This window comes from Stigmatopora nigra, chromosome 15 (genome assembly GCF_051989575.1).
Source record: "Stigmatopora nigra isolate UIUO_SnigA chromosome 15, RoL_Snig_1.1, whole genome shotgun sequence".
In the NCBI taxonomy this organism is placed as follows: domain Eukaryota; kingdom Metazoa; phylum Chordata; class Actinopteri; order Syngnathiformes; family Syngnathidae; genus Stigmatopora; species Stigmatopora nigra.
The window spans coordinates 6,571,572-6,593,426 of NC_135522.1; the positions used below are offsets into that span (position 1 = coordinate 6,571,572).

The window sequence follows — 21,855 nt, forward strand, 5'->3', positions numbered from 1 at the left end:
CCGTTTTACATCGCGATTTGCCCCGATGCAAAGGGGCCAACAAAGAACAACGCACGTTCCTATTGAGTCATCACATGCATTAGACATCTAATTTCATATTTTTCTTATTCATACTGCGATCAAACCGCAATCAGCTGTTCTGGTCGCAAAGACAAGCGATCGGGAAAATGCAGGAAGCTGACTCAACGCGATAATACCGTTTGGATGCGTTTCTATCTGCTATCGCGTAAATGGGGTTTACTTTGAAAGTAATATTCGGATGTAGAATACTCGTTGCCAACGTAGGAAAAGAAGTCGCGTCAGAGCAGCAGTGAAATTGTATGGCGTCACACACGGGATAAACACGCAGCCAAGCAAGCCTTTTCGCTCCTAACACCGACCCGATTCCCGGATAGAGGCCGCGATACATTGCCGGTATAATCGGTAACATGCACGCCCAGCATGGGCTGTAGATTTCTGCTCCGGAACCGAAGGTGAGTTCTGACCACGTTCTTGTCAGTACACGCTCCTCATTCATTTCGGAACAGGTGTACTATAAGAGTATTTCTTTTTCTTATTGTACGCCAATAACAAGGAATTATCCAGGAAATATTCACCTCAAAATGTATTATGATTTCCTGAAATGTATAGTCAGGTTTTTCCAGGTTGACAAACAGATGGAGTGCGTTTCTGGTGTTTCCATAGTATGTTACTGCGGGCCTGTGTGTGGTGGTCTTGAAAGGCGGATGCTGCCCGGATGGAGACCCCCCCCCCCCCCCCCCCAATCCATCCATCCATCGGTCCATCCGATTCCTATTCTAACCCACCCATAACCATATAATTATTATCTTATGTTAAGTGCAAATGGCATCCAATCAATGTGAACATGGGTTTTTGCAGTGATCATAATGAGTTGGAAGATGCTCCAGCACCCCACGCGACCCTAGTGAGGAAAAAGCAGTTTCAGAAAATGAGATGAGAGATGAGTTACTACTTTACTGTTAGCCTTTTTTTGTTTATCTCATTGTCTGTCATTGGTGTCAATAGCACTGACTCATAAGCATTCACAGCCAATCCTTCCTGTTCAAATGAATTGGACGTCCATGTTTGTCTTTGGCAGTTATGGAGTTAAACATCACACACCTTGCTTACTTGATTTGACTTTCACCCACGTCTTGCTGCTGACACAAGCACTTTAAGTACATCAAGTGTTCCGCAAGTGCTGCACCGACTGTGTACTGGATGCTATTTTAGGCATATTCGCTGTTCATGAATTCCCCCAATTGCACGTTTTGGTGCTGTTTTTTACCAGTGTATTGGAAAGTAGTAATTCAGTATGAAAGTCTGAGTCTTGTGTTAAAGATCGCTTCAAATCAATGTGGTACTTCATTTGAGTTCATTGATTTGTTGAAACGTGTGCCTGCTCAAGCAGTACAAATGATCATGTGCCTTTTACACTGTTGACCTGTGCTGATTTGGCGAGGAGAAATGACGTCATACTATGAAGCGCCCCGATTAAATTTCCTAATCGCTAGGGCATGTGATTTGGCATTGACCAAAGAAATATGGATACAAATGTTTGGCTTTAATGGATTGAGAGTAACTTTGACTGGTAGTGCACAAGAAAAAAAAACAATTAAAACTTGCTCTACAAGACCAATTGCAACTGTCAAGTGTGATTATAAGAAAAGAAAAAAAACATGGTAACTTAAAACATGTTTTTCTGGCTTCTTTGTCAACAAAGTCATCTCAGTAGCTTTTTAGTGTAAATGTCAGCGTGACTAGGATTGCCTGAGGTGGAAAAACTTGGCAACTAGTTTTAACTTCTCATGTTTTTGGTTCCAAATTTAAAAGTTAAGAGGAAAATTTTGTATCATTTTAAGCCAAATTAGACAATAATACACTGTGGAATCAAGAAGCCAGTCCATCTAAATGACCAAAGTGCACCACCATGTCAGCTACAGTAGCTTAAAAATAACCTCAAGATAATGGAGCAGGAGGGATATGTCACAGTCGGGGGTCTCTTCAATCTGAAGTGAGACAATACATCATCTATGGAAGAATGGACTCAGTGGTGTATTGATGTAAAGTACTTTATGTCCAGTTAGACAGATTGAGGGACATTAAATTACTTTTATATGAGAGCACAAGGTCATAACAAGTTTAAGATTCATTTTAGATGACCATCAAAAAAGCACCCCTCTTTTAATCCACAACTAAATCAAACAGTGGTTGGTTGAACTCTCTGGAAGTACACCAGAACTTTCCTGCCTTTACAGTTTCACATCAGGAAATCAGGTGCCTGCTCAGTCAGCAAGGCGGTAATCAGACCACGAACGCAAAGAGGAAGTAGAGAACATTCCTTAGAGGAAGGGAGTGTGTGTGTTGGCAAGTTAAGCCGATGACAGCAGTTATATACTCGGACCAGAGAGGAAATAAACAAGCATGTTACAAAATGAATCCCCTCCCATTTTTTGTTTTGTATTTGCCCAATGACAGAGGATGGGCCCCGCATCCCGCTTTCTGAGGAAATGTCTCTGGGTCGGCTCCTACGGCGCGCCTCCTCCAAGGCCTCTGACCTCTTGACGTTTAACCCCAGCGCATCAGGGCGCTCGGGCCTGGATGGAGAGATCATCTACTCCAAAAACAATGTGTGCGTGCACCCTACCGAGTCGCTGCCGGGCCTGGCGGAGCACCACCCGGGTGGGTATCCATTCATTTTACAGTTTAATTTGATTCCTAGAGTTATTTTAATAGGACATTTTAAATAAGGTGTCATGAAAACATAATTGTTAAACTTTTTGTTCATATATGAAGTTCATGTGAACAGAAAACAAACTTTTTAGGGTCTTAAATGTACCGTTTTAATTTGTATTATTCATGCAAACACACCCAATAACATAAAATAGTAGAAGTGATCCTGATAAACCTTTATACAACCGTATAACTGTTTTACATTCAAATAACTTGTTTTGTTGTTCTATTTTTTGTCTATGAGGAACTTGTGTGTGAGAAAGTTAAAAAAATGGTTTTAAAAATGTACATATTTATTCTTAAGCATTAAATCATTGTTGTATATAGCATATATATTTACAATATTGAGTAAAATGTTGCAAAACAAAGGAAATGTCCAACTACGGCTAAAACGTCAACCAATTCATAACCAAGTTAACCCAATTAATCACAAAACTAAATATTCAAACTAAATATTTTGATATAACCTTATTTTTATCTGCACAACTGACTAGGTGAAATTTGTGAATTTGTTTTTACTTTGTTAAAACTACCATTGTACTAATATGTTTTATTTTATTGGGCTATCATCTTTAGATAGCTTTGTTTAATTTAGGCCCAAAGGTTATTTAATGCACACCCTGTGTGTTTTTCTTTCTTATGTGTGTTTAGTTAAACCCATTATTTGACAGCAGTGTAATAGTATTTTGTTAACGCCCATTGCAGGCTACCTGTGCGTGCACGTGGAGAAGGACGAGAGCCTGGGCAGCACACTCATTTTGACCTGGGTACCAAATTCACGAATCCAGCGGCAGGACGAAGAAGCCCTTCGCTACATCACGCCCGAGAGCTCGCCCGTGCGACGAAACGCTCGCCGCAGAGGCAGACGGTAATGAGAGTCTTCTCTTGCGTTTGGTGATCATGAGGCTATAAAGGAAAATGAGAGCCAGGGGGAAAACTAAAGTGCTCTTTCATGTCGTAAAAATTGGAAATTTCCAAGAAAGTGCATAAAACAAGAGTTTGGGGCATTCACTTGCTGCTTACTAATTGGGGTAGAAAGATTATTTAACAGATTTGGAGTATTTGATTATTTGATTTGAGACATTATTGAACCAAAAATAGCTCAAATGCTCTTTTTATTCAGCATCCTATAGCTAAATAATTAGTTATTTCTGACTGAATTTTCTTAAAATAATGTAATATTCCCATTTTAAGTCATTATACATTTTAATTTATTTTAAAAGTAACTATATTCTGAATTTAAAGTCTTTTAAAATGCCTATTACATTTGGCTGGTTTATTCCTGTAACTCATAAAAGTTGCAATTGGTGTAATTCTATAACTGTATTTGATGTATAGTATTTTTTCCCAGAAAATTTGCTTTTTTTATGGTAAATAGCCAAATTATTCTAACAATAGTTACAATTGCTGTAATTATGCCATTTTTTTTAGATATTCTCTGTTTTCTGTAGTACTTCTGTAGAACATAATTATTTTCAAAGTTACAAATGGCAGAAATAATCGATGACTGTCAAACTAACTTAGTGTTTATAAAGTATTCAAGAAGTTTCTATCTCGTTGCCCTCTCGCAGACCACGCTCCCGCCCACTGCCACCACAGGTGGACGGAGAGGACGAAGAGAGTAACATCACTTGCTCCTCCGGCGAAAACCACGCTTCGGTCGCCTCGGAGCAACAAAAGCTGCCGACGGCTCCCGGCGAGGAGGGCGACGAGGGATCGTGCGAGCTGTCGGACGACGTGAGCCGCGACAGCACCCTGGGTTCCGACTCGGACACCTTCTCTTCGCCTTTCTGCCTGTCTCCCGTCAGCGAGGCGCTGTGTGAGAGCAGTGGCTCCGTCTTCATGGATAATGACAGCAGGTCAGTGAGTGAAAAAAAAGGCAAATTAATGTGTTTCTTCGTTGCGAGCTCTTCCAGTTCAAATGGATTGGACGTTTATGGCCTTTAATTGAAGCAAATTAGTTAATGAGGAATTAGAGATTTCTTTACCTAATGGTAAAACAGCACACAACTTGTAGAAGTTCTGGATTTGTATTTTTTTTCCAGTCAATATATTTTACTTCTCAGTGTAATTGGGATTTGAAAAAACTACAAGTACTCAATCCAATCATTGACTGCCTTTCATTTCCAATCCATTTTGAGTGAGAAAAAATGGTCCAAATTCTTAATTGTACCTAATATTCAATTTCAAATCCACACTGTTGCAATTGTGAATGTGTGTTTTCCCTTTCTTGTGGCCAAACTGGAAACATCCAGTTACAACAGTCATCCACAAAGTGGAGCCACATGTAAAATTATCAATCTCCCCACTTCCCTTTTATGGTGTCTTACCAGCACAGTCCAAATGGTGTCTCGCCTCCCTGTCTTTAAACACACACTGCAGGTAAATGACGTCACAGTTGACATGCCACACAATCAGATGTTTAGTATTCATCCCTTGCATGGCTCATTATAGGTTTATCTGTTAATCATTATCCTCAGTGAATCTTTCCCGTCACGTCCAGAATGTGAGCGGGCGGCTTATGGAACCCTTTTAACCCCTCAGCCCCTCCGCCCCTCCACTCCCCCCCTGCTCAAAGTGCAGCCAGTGTGTGACTTGGCAGCGCTCTCGGCCTCTAACATTTACTCTGGGCGCCCTTCTCCTTCTGCTCTCTCGCTGGCTTTCCTTTCCTCCGCGTTCATCCTGTGTGTGTATGTGTGTGTGAGTGAGTATTTTCCTTCCGCTATAGGATTCTGCTTTTCCCATATTTGTTCCTCCCTTGTTTTTAAAATATGACATCTTTTCCTCTCAACTTGTCCATTCCAAATGTCTTTTTTTCTTCCTTTTTCTTTTACTAGCCCCCCCAGTCGAGTGTTTCCCACCTCTCAAATATCCCTCCCTCCTTTCCCTTCCCAAAGTCTGTGTGAAGCCCCTTTGATTTTCAGCACGACTGGGGTTGTTGTGCTGGGCTGAATGTCAGCCCGGCGGATTAGAGGACGGAAGCGAGATAGAGAGGGAGAGAGTGAGTGAGAGAAAGCCGTCCAGAACCCTGGAACTCTCTTTTTCTCTCTTCCTCACTTTAATTGACACTGTTAAAGGGGGCCAGGAACTGGAAACATGTCACTTGGAATCATTCAAAGAGAAAAGTTTGCCTATGGGAGAGCAAGATTGGATGAAAGGGGTGAGTGCAGGGGGGAGGCTAAGGAGAAGAATCAGCGGTTGAGCTTTTCAAGGAGTTTCTTGACACTTAACCAAGTAACAATTGTCTGCTGCCAGTCAGGCCTCGAGCAACTTTCGATGGTGTGCTCAAGAAAAAATGATTTTTTATTTTTTTTTACTCAAATACACCATCCAATGTAAAGGCAGAGATGGGGGGCCAGGGGCATTTTATGATTGAGCATGTGTGACAGCTACCAATCCCACTCAAATGATTTGAAAATGAATACATCAGCAAATGTGAATCGGAGTGCTCAGTTGAAGATAGGCTTGACTTGAAATTATCCTTTGGAAAGAACGTTATCAGGAAGAATTCCAGGAATGTGCATGACCAAAAAAGGGTATAGTCTTCCTAATTTTTTAGTACATGTTCCATAAAACTGTCCAAAAAAAATCAAGTTTCAACATTCTTTATAATACTTTATAGTACTAGTATTATTAAGAAAAGCCGTGATGGTTGTAACACAAAGACAGGCTCTTTAATATTTACAGAGAATCCACATTTGTGCTTCATCCTGCCTTTTATTTACTGAGCACTCAGCATCCATCTAATCCTTCTACTCACTGTGGCCGTTAGCTTCTTCAGTGGTCCCGGGGGGGGGACTCGGAGTGCTCTGTGGCCTTAGGAGGACCCAAGGCTTGCAAGCGCTTGTTTGAAAACAGTCTGTTTACATCGCTTGGGAGAGATGTTTTCTTAGGACCAAAATAGACTTGCTTGTTAACACGACAAGATTGGTTTCGTAATGTCACACATAGGCTGGATCGTTTATCGTTGAGTTTTCAAAAAGCCTAGATCAAAGCATGTTTTTCATTAGTCCACATTTGGCAAACTCAGCAGGTTTTATGTAAAAAATGTAGTAAAATGCATCTGATAGGCAGCTACTTACTAGATTAAATCACACTTGAAAAGAAGTTGCAATAGCCAACTAATGCACATAGAAGAGGAAAAAAGTATATATGACTCACATTTTAGGGAGGGTATTATTCTTAACCAAAAACCAAGCACAAACATTTTAAATGACAAATACTTCAATGGAGAACAACAGGCTAAGTGGGCACTTGTTAATGTAACATTTATAGTGTATAACTATAGCCTAAAAAATTGATTTTGGTGGTCAGAAAGGGGAATAAGTCACAAGCCAGGCCCAAAAATGTTTCAAATATCAGTGATTAGATCATGTTTTGAGCGTTGATCCAGTTTTTGCAGCTCGCACATGTCAGGGGTCGTGTCAAAGCGAGCATCATGGTCATTAGTTGTGCTTCGTTAGTGTGTGTTGGAAATAGTGTGTAAAACCAGCTGCTCAATCTTTGCTCAATCAATTCAACATTTTCAGTGTGTATGCTTTTATTTTCCCTGTGCTTGTGCAACCCTTGACATCGCACTTTTTAGTGTGTGTGCACATAACAGGCCAACCTTGCACTCATGTTTCAAAGCTGGGAACCACAAACTTGCCACGGGGGAATTTCAAGGGCGATTGGATTTGTTATTGCATAGGGCTCTCACAAACGAATATTTTGATAGATAACTAACCACTGCTTATTTTTCATGAAGAGTCAAATAATCAGGTCGTATGTATGAATCACTTGAATTCATGTTATAAAACACTTAGCTGTAAATGTGCTCTCGAACAAAAAATACTAAGCAATATTGATATTTTTGATCATTTTTACTGAAAGAAATTGAATTGCTATTGAGAGCCATGTATGGTTTAGACCTCTAACTATAACTCAACTGGCTGCCTTAAACTGTCATGGACATGGAACTGGAATAAACTGGATGGGTGTAGCCCCGCTAATGGAAACCAATGAACTAAGAGGGTCAAAAAGTGAATTCAGACCAAAATTAGATCAACAGCCTCAAATCTCTTATTAATATATTATGAAAATAGTGTATTATTAGGGTTATTTATCATTTCAGGGCATTGAATATGACCAACAATTATTTTAGGGTTCTTGAATTAAGAAATTGGAAGGTTTCTCAAGATGTTAATGTCAACATTAATTTAATCTTTCCTACCTGTTCCATATTGGATAGAACATCTGTTCTTTATAAGGCAAATGATTATTTTGGGAAACTTTAGAAACTTAAAGGCCATACATGGACATACATGGATATCACATTTTGAGTTACATAGTCCATAATAACATGTGCACTTAAAATATGATGTTGATATATGTGTAACAGTAATGTATATTTTTATATACAGGACAAATAAGATAAATGTTAATTGGGGAAATAAATAACAACAAATAAAATCTGTTTACGGCCCCCAATAGTGCTCTAAAAATGTTTTTAAAAATGGTTGTCAATGGATAAATGTCTATCTTAAAAGTAAAAAAAACTTGTCTTTTTCAGGGAACTTTCGGAGGAGCTCATGCAGCACTCGGCGAGCTCCGCCTCCAGCTTAGACAGCAACGGTCAATCGCAGGGCGCGCGATGGGAGGAGCAGCAGAAGGTGCTGGCGCTGGAGCAGCTGTGCGGCGTGTTCCGGGTAGATCTGGGTCACATGAGGTCGCTGCGTCTGTTCTTCAGGTCTGCTGGGGGGGAAAGTGTGAAGTCAGGATGAATTTTATAAAATAGGAATTTGAATTTCCTCTTTCTGCCCTTGCAGTGACGAAGCGTGCACCGGCGGCCAGCTGGTGATCGCCAGTCGAGAGAGTCAATACAAGGTTCTACACTTTCACCACGCTGGCCTGGATAAACTTGCCGAAGTTTTCCAGCAGTGGAAATGCTGCAGGGAGACGCAGCTTAAAGACCAGGTTGGAAAGTTCTCCTAAGAAAAATGTGGAAATACAGATGCAAAGAATTAAATTTGGCAGACGTGCAACTAGTTCATCTGTGAAATGAATTGACAATGAAAATCCAGGCAAATGAGCAGGATATCTTAAATGTTATGATTAAAAATGACCTAATGGATCATCTTCAATTTCGTTCATTTTCCTACTTGCCCCAAATTATCAGCAGTCTTAGGTTAGGTTAGGATAGAACTTTATTTCATCCCATATTTGGTTTTCTTGGTTGCAGTAGCAAGACAGACTTAAGGCACAGAAGACATTGTAGACCTAGGTAAAAAACGAAATAACAAAATGCAGTAAAAAAGACAGAAAAGCAGCCAAACTTTTCTAAACCTCTGTGACATTTGACCCAAAACCAACTCTTCTGTTTCATATCCTGTAATCTTAACAATAATCCCATTATTCACTTTTGAGTTATCTTGAAAAGAAACTTTCACCAGTTAGCAGAAGCAAAAACTCGTTAATTTGGTGTCTTAAATTTCTGCAAAAATCGATTCCCACTTATTCTCCTTTTAACTCCAAATTCAACATTGTGACAAGGAATTCCTCACTTTTCCCATCTTCATTCTAATGCTCTTTTCACCTGTTGAGTATTTCCTCCCCTAAATCCCCCACTGATTTGCCTTTTGGCCAGGTGTCAAACGAAAAGTCCTGCATGCACTTTTCCATCCAGAGGTCCACGCTGCCTTCAGCCGAGAGTCACCCAGAGGAGAAGCTCTACCGGAGGTTGGATGTCACCACTTGGTTACGACATCTCAATCACAACGGCCAGGTGGAAGAAGAATATAAACTACGCAAGGCACGTATCTTTTTTTTTTCTTTTCTGGTTGTGGTGCAAAGGGGATTTATGGAAGCTTGTTCTATAAAAATGTGGTCTTGACCTTGAGCTGTGATGAAAAGCTTCCATCAACCATGTTAGCAGCTTGTCAATCACCAAGTAGTCTTGCCATAAAAGCTAGCAATGTGACTATAAAAGATTCAAATGCGAGGTCTTACGAGGCCCAATAAATCCTGCAATAGCCCCCCTGTTGGGCGGTATTATCTTAAGTTGGATTTTCATCTTTTTAGATACACCCTAGCTTAAAATGATTGTCAAATTTACATTACAGCTCATAGACAGTAACACTGAAATTACATCTCAATGCATGTGTCACAGTGTGCGTCATTTGAGACCTCAGGGATTTGTTCACTTGAACATTTAGCATTTACTGCAATGACTCAGCCGTGGTTATGTGATGACTCTTGTTTTTTTTATCGGTGAGCAAGAAAACATAAGCTTTTTTTTTGTTTGGGCTTTTTGCGGCTTTGGTGAGAGTTTCAAAATTACAGTACTTTGCAAATGAGACATTTACAAGACACACCTGCGCATAACCTTTCAGTACTTGAACTATTGAAGTGAATGGATAAATGAAATGAAGAAATTAAAGATAAATACTGTATGGAATTAAAGGAATTCCGCACAGTACAGATTGCAAGGCCTTGGCGGTTATGCTATTTACAGTTGACTCCTTCGCTGTGTGACAAGAAGCTCTTTGTACTTTGTGTTTACCTTCTCCCAGGCAATTTTCTTTGGGGGTATCGACCCATCCATCCGTGGCGAGGTGTGGCCCTTCCTGTTACACTACTACAGTTATGACTCCACTTCGCAAGAGAGGGAAGCTTGGAGGCTACAGAAGCGGACACGTTATCATGACATCCAGCAGAGGAGGTGAAGTGGTTTTATGGGGGTGTGGTGGTATAGGGCTTGCTTAATTGGGACCCCCCAAAGAAATCCAAATTCGATTTTTTTTTAATACTAACCAATATGAATGATCTTTCTATTTCTAACTTTTTTTCCATTGTTTCTAACTCCTATTTAGGAATCTGAGTATTTTTTTTTTATGAATTGTTAACATTAAGCTACCTTCTGCAAAGAACCACATCAGACTCCAAATTACAAAAAATGCCAAGTCAAAAATAGATCAAATACACCAAATTAAAAACAATATAATAACGAAATTGACTCCACAACAAATAGAATAGTATTCATGAGAATACTAAATTGGTCAGGCTTCTTTATAAAGGAAAAACATCTTAAAAATCCAATATATTAAATACATATTCAACACAAAAGTATCATGTAATGTGAAAAATACCTGTAGTTCACAAAAAGATTATACTATGGTGGCTGAATACTTATTATTTTTAAAATTATAATCAATACAATGACGCCATGCTACATTTTTACTCTTCAATGGCATTTTCAATGGCGTACAACTATTGAGTTAATAAATTTAAGAGAATAGATGAATGCAAAAGTGTTTTTAGTATATTAATACACTCTATTAATCAACAAAAGCAACCAAATTTTTCTCCCCGTCTCCAATCTTGATCATACAAGCACCCCCCGGGTCGGGACTTAGTTAAATATTAAACCACGTGAGTGTGTTGTGGTTTCACATCACAGGCTCTGAGCAATCAATAGAAACAATGAGAAAAGTGTTAAAGGGAGGCGGAGGGTGCGAAATAAAAGCTCTCAGGAGAAAAAAAACATGTCAGCGCTTATCAGATCTTATTCAACCATTGGTAAGAGTGTAAAAACAGCTGCGGTATGTGTCGACGCACTCATAGAATCGTACGGCTACTCCACCCAGGTCGAGCCAGCGTGTTATTCCACGTGACCGTAAACAGGCGAATAATTGGAGCGGTTTGATCCGCGTCGTCCCATGAATGCAATTAAAAAGTCCTTTGTTCTATCTCGTGTGGGGATTCCGTTTTAAAGGGCTGTTAGTCAAGAGCGGCCCGCAGGGCCTCTGGTCGGTCATTAGCGAGAAGGATCCATGTCTCTTCGTCTTGGTCGCCCCGTGAAAGCTGAGCGGCCGCGCCCTGAAAATGTAGCAGCTGTTGGCGCGCGCCCCCACTCCAAAAAGACTCAAAGCCCAGCAAAGCAGTCAATCACCAGAAAGGTGATGAATGTGACAAACAGGAATGTTGGCCTGTTCTCATCCCTGGGAGAAAATGACATGACATTTAGTTAGGTTTGTCAGCCCTTAATTACACAGTTTTTACATCTTTTCTGTTTTTATTCTTTTTTTGTTTAGACAGGGACGGGCACATGTAGGAATGTCTGTCTGTTTTACTGTGAATTCAAAGTTTGTGGAGAACTTTAACCCATGACAGGCACTTATTATTTTATTGCTACCATTGATGGTGGCTGATGTCCAGTCTGGTTTAACTGGGAGGGAAGGCAATGAATGTTTTGGAGTGTCTAGCCTCTTTAATGGAATTGATACACATATAAACACATGCTTTTGTGGTCAAAAGTTTGCATACGCTTGTGAAGAATATAATGTCATGGCACTCTTGAGTTTCCAGTTATTTCTACAACTCAGATTTTTCTCTGATAGAGTAATTGGAACAGATACTTCTTTGTCACAAAAAAAACATTCATTAAGTTTGGTTCTTTTATGACTTAATTATGGGTGAACAGAAAAAAAAATATCAAATCTGCTGGGTCAAAAAATATACATAAAACAGCTTAATATCTGGTAACACGTATATTTTTGACCCAGCAGATTTGATGACTTTTTCCTGTTAAACCATACTAATAAAGTCATAAAAGGACCAAACTTTATGATTGTTACGAAGAGGTATCTCTTCCAATCACCTTATCAGAGAAAAATCTGACCTGTAGAAATTAACTGGAAACTCAAGGGAGCCATGACATTATGTTCTTCACAAGTGTATGTAAACTTTTGAATACAACTGTATACAGACAGCACATATTGTTACCTACTTGACCCAATATGATGATGTCCATCACATCACGTTAATGTGCTTACATTTAATTTGTTAAGGTTGATCATTTGCTGCTATTGAGAATAGCCCTGTGATGGGTTGTCCATATCGTCATTGGCACTGAAAGAGTTACCTTTTACAAGTAAACACAAATTACACTCCGCTGAATCATTGCTACTTAGCAATGAAACTCTAGAGAAGCCCACACGAGAGAGAAAGGTGTCGCAGGGAGACGAACAGCGACACAAACCGTTGACAAATTGCAGCTTACGAGGCATTGCGTCAGGTGCACCGCTCATTATTCCTGGCGGGGCGACGTGCAAAACAAACAGTGATAATTAAATCCCCTTTTGCTCGTTAGGACTTGACTAGCGTTGAAGTAACAGTGCAAATAATTGGGATGTAGAAGGATGCATGAAACAAATGTGCTTTTTAAGTTTGCATTTTTTTCTCCCTTTGTCAGGTTGTCCATGAGTCCAGAGGAACATAGCGAGTTTTGGAGGAAAGTCCAGTTCACCGTGGACAAGGACGTGGTGAGGACTGACCGCAGTAACCAGTTCTTCAGGGGAGAGAATAACCCCAATGTGGAGATCATGCGGTGGGTTTGACTAAGTGATGTTTTTGAAGCGTACGTGTGCTTGGAGCAAATGGATGGCTAAATTGTGAGTGAGAGGAGTCCCCCAAATGTTGCCTACTTTTGAAGTCGACTCCCTGATCTGTGAGGCAAAAACTTTAAAAGAGAATCCCCCCAACTGTGAATAAAAAAAAAAAAGATGGCAAGCTTATCATTGCATCTTTAATCAACCAAAACCACTGTGTATTCTGCTCCCCTCCCAAAGCCTCCTCTGAAGCTGGTTTGTTTCCCTTTCTTGACACTCTTTCATATTGTGTCATGAACAAAAATGTCCTCAAGGCTTTCCCTCTCTGTTTTGGAGACAACTTAATTATGCATGAGTGCAACCAGAGACACTTTAAAGCTCTATTCATAAAAAATAAAATAAAAAAGGAAAAATTAAAAATAAAAACCAACCCACAAGATCATTAAATAGCTCCCGAGTTACCATAAGGGTTGACATGGCAACCATTTAAAGTAGGTCTTATTGTCTGTCTGTCTGTGTGTGTGTGTTTTGTAATGTGTATTATAATACATGATGGAACGTTCCGTGTTTCTGGGCGGGACTGTTTCAAAGCTGTGTGGTCTTGAAGACGTCCATCAAAGACGTTGTCCTATTTATGTCATGGTCGCGCAGAACCGCCATAATCGCTCATTCTTACATTTTGGTTGATTTCTTTTTCTATAGAGAATAGATTTAAAGGTTGTCTCTGTTTTTTTATAAGCTACAGTTAATAAAACCACATTTTTGCTGTTCATAATCTGTTTAGCATCATTTTGACTGATCCAATGAGAATGCATCTTTTTTACCTGCAATTGCAATATAGTGATACTGCCATATTTTAGGTTATCATACCATCTTTTTTTTCTCTTAGGCGTGTCCTCCTCAACTATGCCGTGTTTAACCCGGACATGGGTTACTGCCAAGGCATGTCGGACCTTGTGGCCCCCCTCTTGACAGAAATCCAGGACGAAAGCGATACTTTTTGGTGCTTTGTGGGCCTCATGGAGAATACCATCTTCATCAGCTCGCCACGGGACGAGGACATGGAGAGGCAGCTGGTAGAGTCTCGCTACGTTGCGATTGATGTCCATGGAGCGAGATGTTAGAACGTGTGTGTGTGTGTGTGTTTGTCGTGCAGATGTACCTGCGGGAGCTCCTACGTCTAATGCTGCCCGACTTCCACCGGCACTTGACAGCGCTGGGCGAGGACGGCCTCCAGCTGCTTTTCTGCCACCGCTGGATCCTCCTGTGCTTCAAGCGCGAGTTTCCTGACACAGACGCGCTTCGCATGTGGGAAGCCTGCTGGGCTCACTACCAGGTCACCGTCAAAGTCTCTTTGAGGAAACAAAAACACGCGCACACATGCATGAGCCGGGGGAGATTCATGTTTCAAAAGGGCGCCCAGAGTGCAAGTCTTCTACTTCAAAGCTTGGGCAAAACTATACAGTCAGTGGTCAAGTCAAGTTCATTATCATAAACATAATCTTGACGTTTAAGTATAATTGTGATATTAATAATAGATTTTTTGGATTGAAGGTATATTATTGATCAATATAATATTTACAACTATTGTAACTAAAAAAATATATTTAATTCATTACATTTTTTAAATCAAACAGGTGCTGGAGTAGAACTAATTTCTGCACAACTTGAAATTTTTTAACATTAAATCAATAAAAACCTGAAAGATGTGATAGATTACAATGATTCAAAATCGTATCAATAATTAATAACTATGTTTTATTAATAGTTGTCTATTTATTCTGAAGATATGGATGTATATATACTTTTTTGACCTAATACAAAGTAAAAGTAATGAATAGGACCATACAGAAATTAAATAAATAGATGCATATTTGTTAGTTGCAAGATTGGGACAAAAAAAAATGATACCGGACAGTATTTCATTTTTCATGACATTTCATTTGCCTTCCTTTATTAGTTAGCCACTGTAACATTGATTTGGGACTGACCTAATTCTCTCTATTCCAGACGGATTACTTCCACCTGTTCTTGTGCGTGGCCATCATCGTGGTCTACGGCGAGGATGTGACGGAGCAGCAACTGGCCACCGACCAAATGCTGCTACACTTCAGCAACCTGTCTATGCACATGAATGGAGAGCTGGTATTACGCAAGGTGATCCTTCTCAAACCAACACCTTCTAAATTACACTTTAACAAATTATTCAACATATCATTAATATTACATTGCCAACAAAAATAATGAAAAAGCTCACATACACATATTGTCCCTACAATTTGAGGGTCCTACCTCAACCGCTACAATAAAAAAGTGATGTGGAGTTTCCGTGGCAACACCCAAAAGCCTCCCAACCCCCCCCAAAAAAAACAGTTTCCATCTGGATGATTTTAAAACCATTTAGTCCAGGTCAATTTGTTCCATATTTGCGTTTTTAAATGAAGGCAGTGTTCTGTACACGTCGCGGCCCACGCGCTGCGTTTACTGGCCTGTCGAGAATTTACGATGCGTTTGCGCCGTCGCCTCCTGCTTCCGTCCTCATGTTTATGGATGGCGTCGTGTTAACATGCAGCCGATGTTCTCCTTTTGTTTATCTCGCATTTGCATCCATTTTTTTTTCATAGCGGCCAAGCACAATGACCTTGAAGGTTTTTCACCCTCAAGGTCATTGATTATATTAAAAGCCGTGTTCTGAAAATGTACCAGAAGCTGTTTTGCATCCATTCTTTGGAAGCTGACTGGCCCTGTCTTGTTTTGTCTGGTCGCCTTGGCCCCCCCTTAGGCACGAAGCCTCCTCTACCAGTTCCGCCTCCTTCCCAGAATCCCGTGCAGCCTTCATGACCTGTGTAAACTATGCGGGCCGGGTATGTGGGATAGCCGCTACATCCCTGCCGTGGAGTGTTCCGGCGAGCACCCAGACTCGCAAAGCTGCCCTTACGGGGGCACGTCGGTGCCCAGGCCCACCTCGCCTAAGCCTTCCAGAGGTGCCAAATCTCGAGATATTTTCACCTTTAGGAAACAGTCCTGAGGAACGGAGATTTCTCCCCCGAGGCTCCGCCTTCAATTACATGTGCATATGTTTATTAGAAGAGAAATATTTTTCAACGATGCCTTCTAAGCCATTTCAGGGCTGAAATTGGACCCCGAAATTCGAGGCCAACGCGCCGACAAGTTGTCCATCGGGGGATGCCCTACCAGGTATTCATCCATATTTAGCCTAGTGTTCTATATCCTTGCATGTAAAGCACAAAACTATGCCTGACTATCTACTCAAAAAGGGGTTTACATGTTTGCTTAAGATTTTTTGTTCTATCACAACACTTTTAGGCAGGCCTAACACGTTCAAGTACCCTGTTTTGATACATGTTGAGTCTTCATGCTGTGTTTCCACCAAGTGCGAGGTAGGTTCTATGCCATTGATGGTCGTAGGCGTCCAATGCACTTAAATGAGGAGGGTTGGCGGCCCTCCTTATTTAAATGGACTGGACTTTTAGCGCTGTCAATAGTAGCAGATGAATTGAAATGGCTGTAACGTGACAATCTAAGCTCCTGTTTTTTTTTTATTGTAATTTGACAATCTATTCCACTATATAAAATAGTTAATCAATTGGATCTTAAATTCCAAAGGAGGTCATGATAATAGGAAAGTGTTTCACAGTGATTGAATTCAACCGAAATGACAAACATTAAGGGGGGGCTTCAGCGTTGTGTTCTTAGCTTGTGGTTCTTTCGTACAATAGATCTTTAGACACAGCTTGGAAAATTTGACATATTTCCATTTCTTCCCCTCTGACATGGAATTTATGTACCTGGCTTTTTTCAATCCCTTAAGAGAACAGATGTTTTATTTTTTGGGGAAATGGAGAAAATGTTACTTAGCCTGGTGTCTTAACTGGTTTTCCCACTATAGCCAATACACAGTGTTTTCTCATTCATATGTTTAATACATATTTTCCCATAATCACACTAACTTAAAAAAAAAAAACATTTTTTTTTTATCATATTGCAAGAAAGGTGCATATTTTGCACAAACTCAATGGTATGGTAAAAGTCAATATAATGTATACATGAGATGTTGTATGACATTCTTATAGGCAAATAGTGCATCTAAAAATGACATTAAAACTAAAATTATTATTTTTTCTTCACTATTACATAGAACATCAAAATGCAATAGTGTGGGCTTTTCATAAATGTGCAATTATTTATTGAACAATGTTGTCTTTCAAGTGAATCTAGTCCATTACTATTGTTTTTAACTGAACTCTACTTCTCACTTGGTGGAAACAGTCAAACAAAGTTACGGAATACAGCCAAAGATCAGAAATGTTACAATCTGTGCCAATAGAAAGAAGATACAAGTTGAAACTCTTGTCCTAAGTGTGTCAAATCATAAAAGAAAACAATCATTTATACCACCCTCCGCCCATTTCTTTCCTCTCTGTGCTTGCTTCAGGTGACATTCAGTGTCACAAATCAGTCCAAATGTGTTTTTTCTTTCCACTCTGGCTTTACAGACGCCAAGTCTCTTGGTTTTGTGTTAGTGTGTAAACTGGAGTGACCTTTTAAACATCTGGTAATAAGTGGAGCATAGAAGTAACCCCCCTCTCATCCCCCTGGCTCCATCTCTGTAATTACAGCCTTCATCATAGAGATGATGAAGTAGGGATTCTCAAAGCTAATCTAGGGCAGCATTGCCAAAGATGAGCTCATTGTCTGCCATGGACGCCAATGGACGTCTAATCCATTGACTTGTGGTAAAAATGAGCCTTAGAATAAATAGTTTTTAAGCATTTTCTGATTTTTTATTGAAGTTTAAGAAGGAAATGTCACCAAGAAAAGCTTCAACTCAAAGATGGTCATGTCCATAAGTCGCTCAGCTTGCCTTTATCATCAGTCTTGGCGTGGTTTCATCGCCAAAATCGCGTTAATTCATGCGTGGCCTCGCTCAAATAGCTTTCCCAGGGAAAATGAGTCGCAAATGACTTGAACCTGTACCCCGACATCGCCTCAAGGGATGGCTTCATCTATCGTAAGCAATTTTAGACTGTACGTGTGATTATTGTGCTCGCCGCTTGTGATGTTCCGAGCCGTCTGCATGCAATTATGAGCCATTAGCCCCCTCGATTGACAGCCCCTCTAAAGGCTAATGCAGAGCAGAATGAGATAAAGACAAAATGACAATACGGATAGCAATGAATAATAACATGCCGCCTGTCATTAAGTCGTATCTCTGAGCCCTTTTTTTGCTGGCTTGGAACGCCTCAAAACACACACATGCAACGGCTGTGACATGGTGTACATCTGTGTGAGCTTAAGTTGACCTAACCACATAAAAGGGGGAAATATTACTGTTTACATATCCACATTGTCAGCACAGGGGTATATTGTGAAATCCGTAGAGGGGGGTAAATGCAGGCTTTTACATCAAAGTACCACACAGATTTTGTATACTAATGTTTGGATCATTCTTTATCCTGCAGTCAAAGTCTGTGATTATCATTAAGCATTGCAAAAGCTTTAATATCAATTGATTATAATAATTTTTTGGGAGAGTAGTATGCTCACATGCGGGTCATTTAACTTTGTAAGTCAATCCTAGTTGGTTTTAAGGCATTTCTGGGTCACTTCTTAAGGATATTTGGCAACGTGATGTTCATTTTGGGTCATTTCCAGGTCAATTTTAATTGACTTTAATGATTTGGAGGCATTTTAGGGTCACTTTATATAGATATTATTTCACGTCTTGTTAATTTGGAGGTATTTTGAGGTCACTTCTAGTTGAGCTTGGGTCACATAAATTGGATATTTTAAGATATATCATGTGTGAGGGTTCAAAGGCCAGTCAATAGTCACTATAAATGAACTTCATGTGAAAAATGGCAACTATTTTGATAATTTATTAATCAATTGCTTGTCAATTCAAAATTTCTACCTAGTTTTGGCAAATGCCATTTCAGTTCTAATGGATTGGACGGCTATTGCCGCCAATGGCATTGAATTATGTTCATATCATTTTCAATTTTCTTCCCCTACCAGCACTTTAAAGTCCAAAATGTTTTCAATTTCCCTGACTTGATGATGTTGCGCTGACATGCCTCACAAACGTTTTCGACAAGCAATTGTTATGATAAAAAGGCGAGTCAATCTATTAGTAGATAGGCGTTTATTTTGTTGGATGGATGCAAAGACATTTGCTGTCATACGTGATCGTCACTTGGAAAGCCATGTTTGCGTGGGAGCGAAATGGAGATTGCAAGTGGCTTGCTTGCATGTGATGAGATCAATTGAAGGAAAACACATTGACTGAGATTATTTTTTCTGCATTAATATTCTTGGGAGGTTGTCTGAGCCAAACAAAGAAATACAATTGATTCCTGAATTTGCTATTGTCAGGCACAACAACACAAAATATTAGAGGAATGCAAAAGTACATAACAATACTATGAATAGAAAATTACATTGAAATAAAATGCAGAAAAAATCTTAATACAAAAAATGAGGAAGTAAATGTAGTTGGGCTGATGTCCAATCCTTTTTAAATGGGTCAAAAGGATTGGACGTCTAACATCGTCAATGGCACTGAAATAAAATTGGATTGATTGCTGTCAATTACAATTCATGTACAGCAATAGTGAATTTCTATAATGCTGCTGCCATTAAGACTAATGACAAACCATAAGCACATTTTAATGACCTGAAATGAGCCCCCGAAGCAGCACTAAAATGACACGCCACCAAACTGTACTTTTTATGATAGGGAGACGCCATAAAAATGAATTACTAATTAATGTCGTCTTTAAAAAAAGACCACTGTGCTTCACCGCCTTTGACGGCGATAGATGACGACTCCATCGGCATCAATGGAGGCAAATGACTTGTGTTATACTGTTTAATTAGCAAAAGGATCACGTTACATTTTTTGAAAATGAAAATCTAATCATCATTTTATGATGGTTATTTTCCACATTGTCGAATTTCAATTCTAAAATCCTGTACTGACCCATTTCCTCATGTAAAACATTTAAAAAAAATAACACTTAAGCCAAATAAGCTTTGTAAACATGTTTTCATTTAAATAGTTCATTTTTTATGAAAATGCCCAATGAATGTCAAAAACAAAGAACAACAAAACCACGCTTTTGTAGCATAAAACTAAAAACAAGTCATTAAAGTTGCAAGAGCCAGATGAGCTCATAAAGAGCCGGATATGGCTCGCGAGCCGTATGTTCCTGACCCCCAGTTCTAGAGGATTTATGATCTTTCAGGCTTTATGAGATTGTCAACATGTTTAGGTTCTTAACGATCGCCCACTACTAGGTTTAATGTTGCATAAGTCATCTTTTCTAGGTTATGAGTCATCATGACAACCATTAATGATGCGGCCACACATTACAGCTCCCCAGTGAGATGTTGCTTGATGACGCAAGTTGGACTCCCCTGCCACCAAAAAGGTAAATTAATGTGTGTCTGTGTTGAAGACATAAACATTGCTTCCTTATCTTATTTAGTTTATTTTGACTAGTGACCAATAATGTCAGCCATCATATACTCATTGATTTCTTACTATATCATAACCATGTTTATCACCTAATGTGTAATCAGGTCATTTAATATAGTGTTTTGATGGCAACATATTGTTGATTTTTCAATGTAAAAGGACATTTGTCGGTTTATATTGTGATCGGAAAGTTAAAAGGGACATTTTTATGGTAAAAGATAGCATGTTGGCATTTAATCATAAAAAAGCAACATTAGATTAGATTAAATGGGATGGATACAATTTAATCTAATCTAATGTTGTGTTTTTTATGATTACCTGTTGTCTTTTCATGTTAAATCTAAAGTGCAAGGTTTTAGGTCATGTTTAAATGGATGGCTGCAGTATTTTTGTTGAATATGTTTAGTGGCTTTATTGTAGTGATACTGGGGTAAAAGTAATCATGTTATGTATATACTAGTACTCCTTTATATTGTCATATGTCAAATATAAGGGTTAAATATTTATGTTTGCATCTATTGTTTTATCGTTGTAGACATTCCATGGGAAAAATCAACATTTGCTCATAAAATCTAGTTTAATAATTTAGTAATATAGTCTTTTATGAAGAAAATCTAATATATTTCTATTTGAATTGAGCATTTTCTGCTTATACATTTCCTTTCCACATATACTTGTGTTTTATATTATCTTTCCCTTTTGGAGCCATGCTTTCTGATCCACTGCAGCCATCCTTCAAAAGGAAATGCTATTTTTCCCCCCATGTTTGCTCACGAGACCCAAATTGCATCATTGTGTCGATTTTGGCGTTTATTTCAAGTGTAGCCAACAGTGCTTTTTGTTTTCAGGTGGGAACACACATGACGGCTTCTCATTAAAACAATAGCTATGCTACACCAATTAGAGTATGGAGCCTTCACAAAGTGTCTCTCTAAGGATCTCCTATAAAAAGCGCCTGTACTATCAGCAGCCCCGTGTAGCATTATCCCTCTTTAGCATTATGTGCCTCCGCGGCTCCCCTCGGGGCGACAAGACGCACTCCGACGCAATTCAAGCCTAATCGTGCGCCGCTTGCCTCTTTTTTTGGACGGGGCCCTCGTGTTCTTTGGCCGTATGAATAACGCGGCGCCTCAGGCTGCGGCGGGGGGCTCTGCGGGGGGACCTCCTAATCCAGGATTATTCCCCCAGACCCGCAGCCGGCCCGGATTGAGGAAGGGGGGGTAGGTCGTCGATTGGAAAAAAGGCCAAAGTCAG

At 39.6% G+C, this 21,855-nt stretch overlaps 1 protein-coding gene across 5 annotated transcripts; it reads left to right on the forward strand.

Moving 5' to 3' along the window:
• The first annotated feature begins 110 nt into the window (after nt 1-110).
• On the forward strand, nt 111-20,890 carry tbc1d16 (TBC1 domain family, member 16). 5 transcript variants are annotated; one of them, XR_013328903.1, is made up of 15 exons: nt 111-473; nt 2,479-2,682; nt 3,439-3,601; nt 4,305-4,592; nt 8,285-8,461; nt 8,541-8,688; nt 9,359-9,523; nt 10,284-10,432; nt 12,965-13,099; nt 13,990-14,176; nt 14,257-14,436; nt 15,111-15,257; nt 15,883-16,298; nt 16,428-16,501; nt 20,451-20,890. XR_013328903.1 is itself a non-coding variant. In XM_077734641.1 (13 exons), exons 2-13 carry the CDS (start codon nt 2,511-2,513, stop codon nt 16,126-16,128), a joined length of 2,157 nt encoding a protein of 718 aa, XP_077590767.1. In that variant the 5' UTR covers nt 111-473; nt 2,479-2,510; the 3' UTR covers nt 16,129-17,519. The 5 variants fall into 5 exon arrangements, 2 of the variants coding, with proteins under 2 accessions (XP_077590767.1, XP_077590768.1); XR_013328901.1 differs by having other exon boundaries at nt 15,883-16,501; nt 20,451-20,466; XR_013328902.1 differs by lacking the exon at nt 20,451-20,890 and having other exon boundaries at nt 16,428-17,519.
• Nucleotides 20,891-21,855: the final 965 nt, after the last annotated feature.

Coding starts and splice junctions, on each gene's coding strand:
- tbc1d16 (XM_077734641.1), top strand. CDS start 2,511: ATGTCTCTGGGTCGGCTCCTACGGCGCGCCTCCTCCAAGGCCTCTGAC. Junction 2,683..3,438: donor CCTGGCGGAGCACCACCCGG/GTGGGTATCCAT, acceptor CGCCCATTGCAG/GCTACCTGTGCGTGCACGTG. Junction 14,177..14,256: donor AGGACATGGAGAGGCAGCTG/GTAGAGTCTCGC, acceptor TTTGTCGTGCAG/ATGTACCTGCGGGAGCTCCT.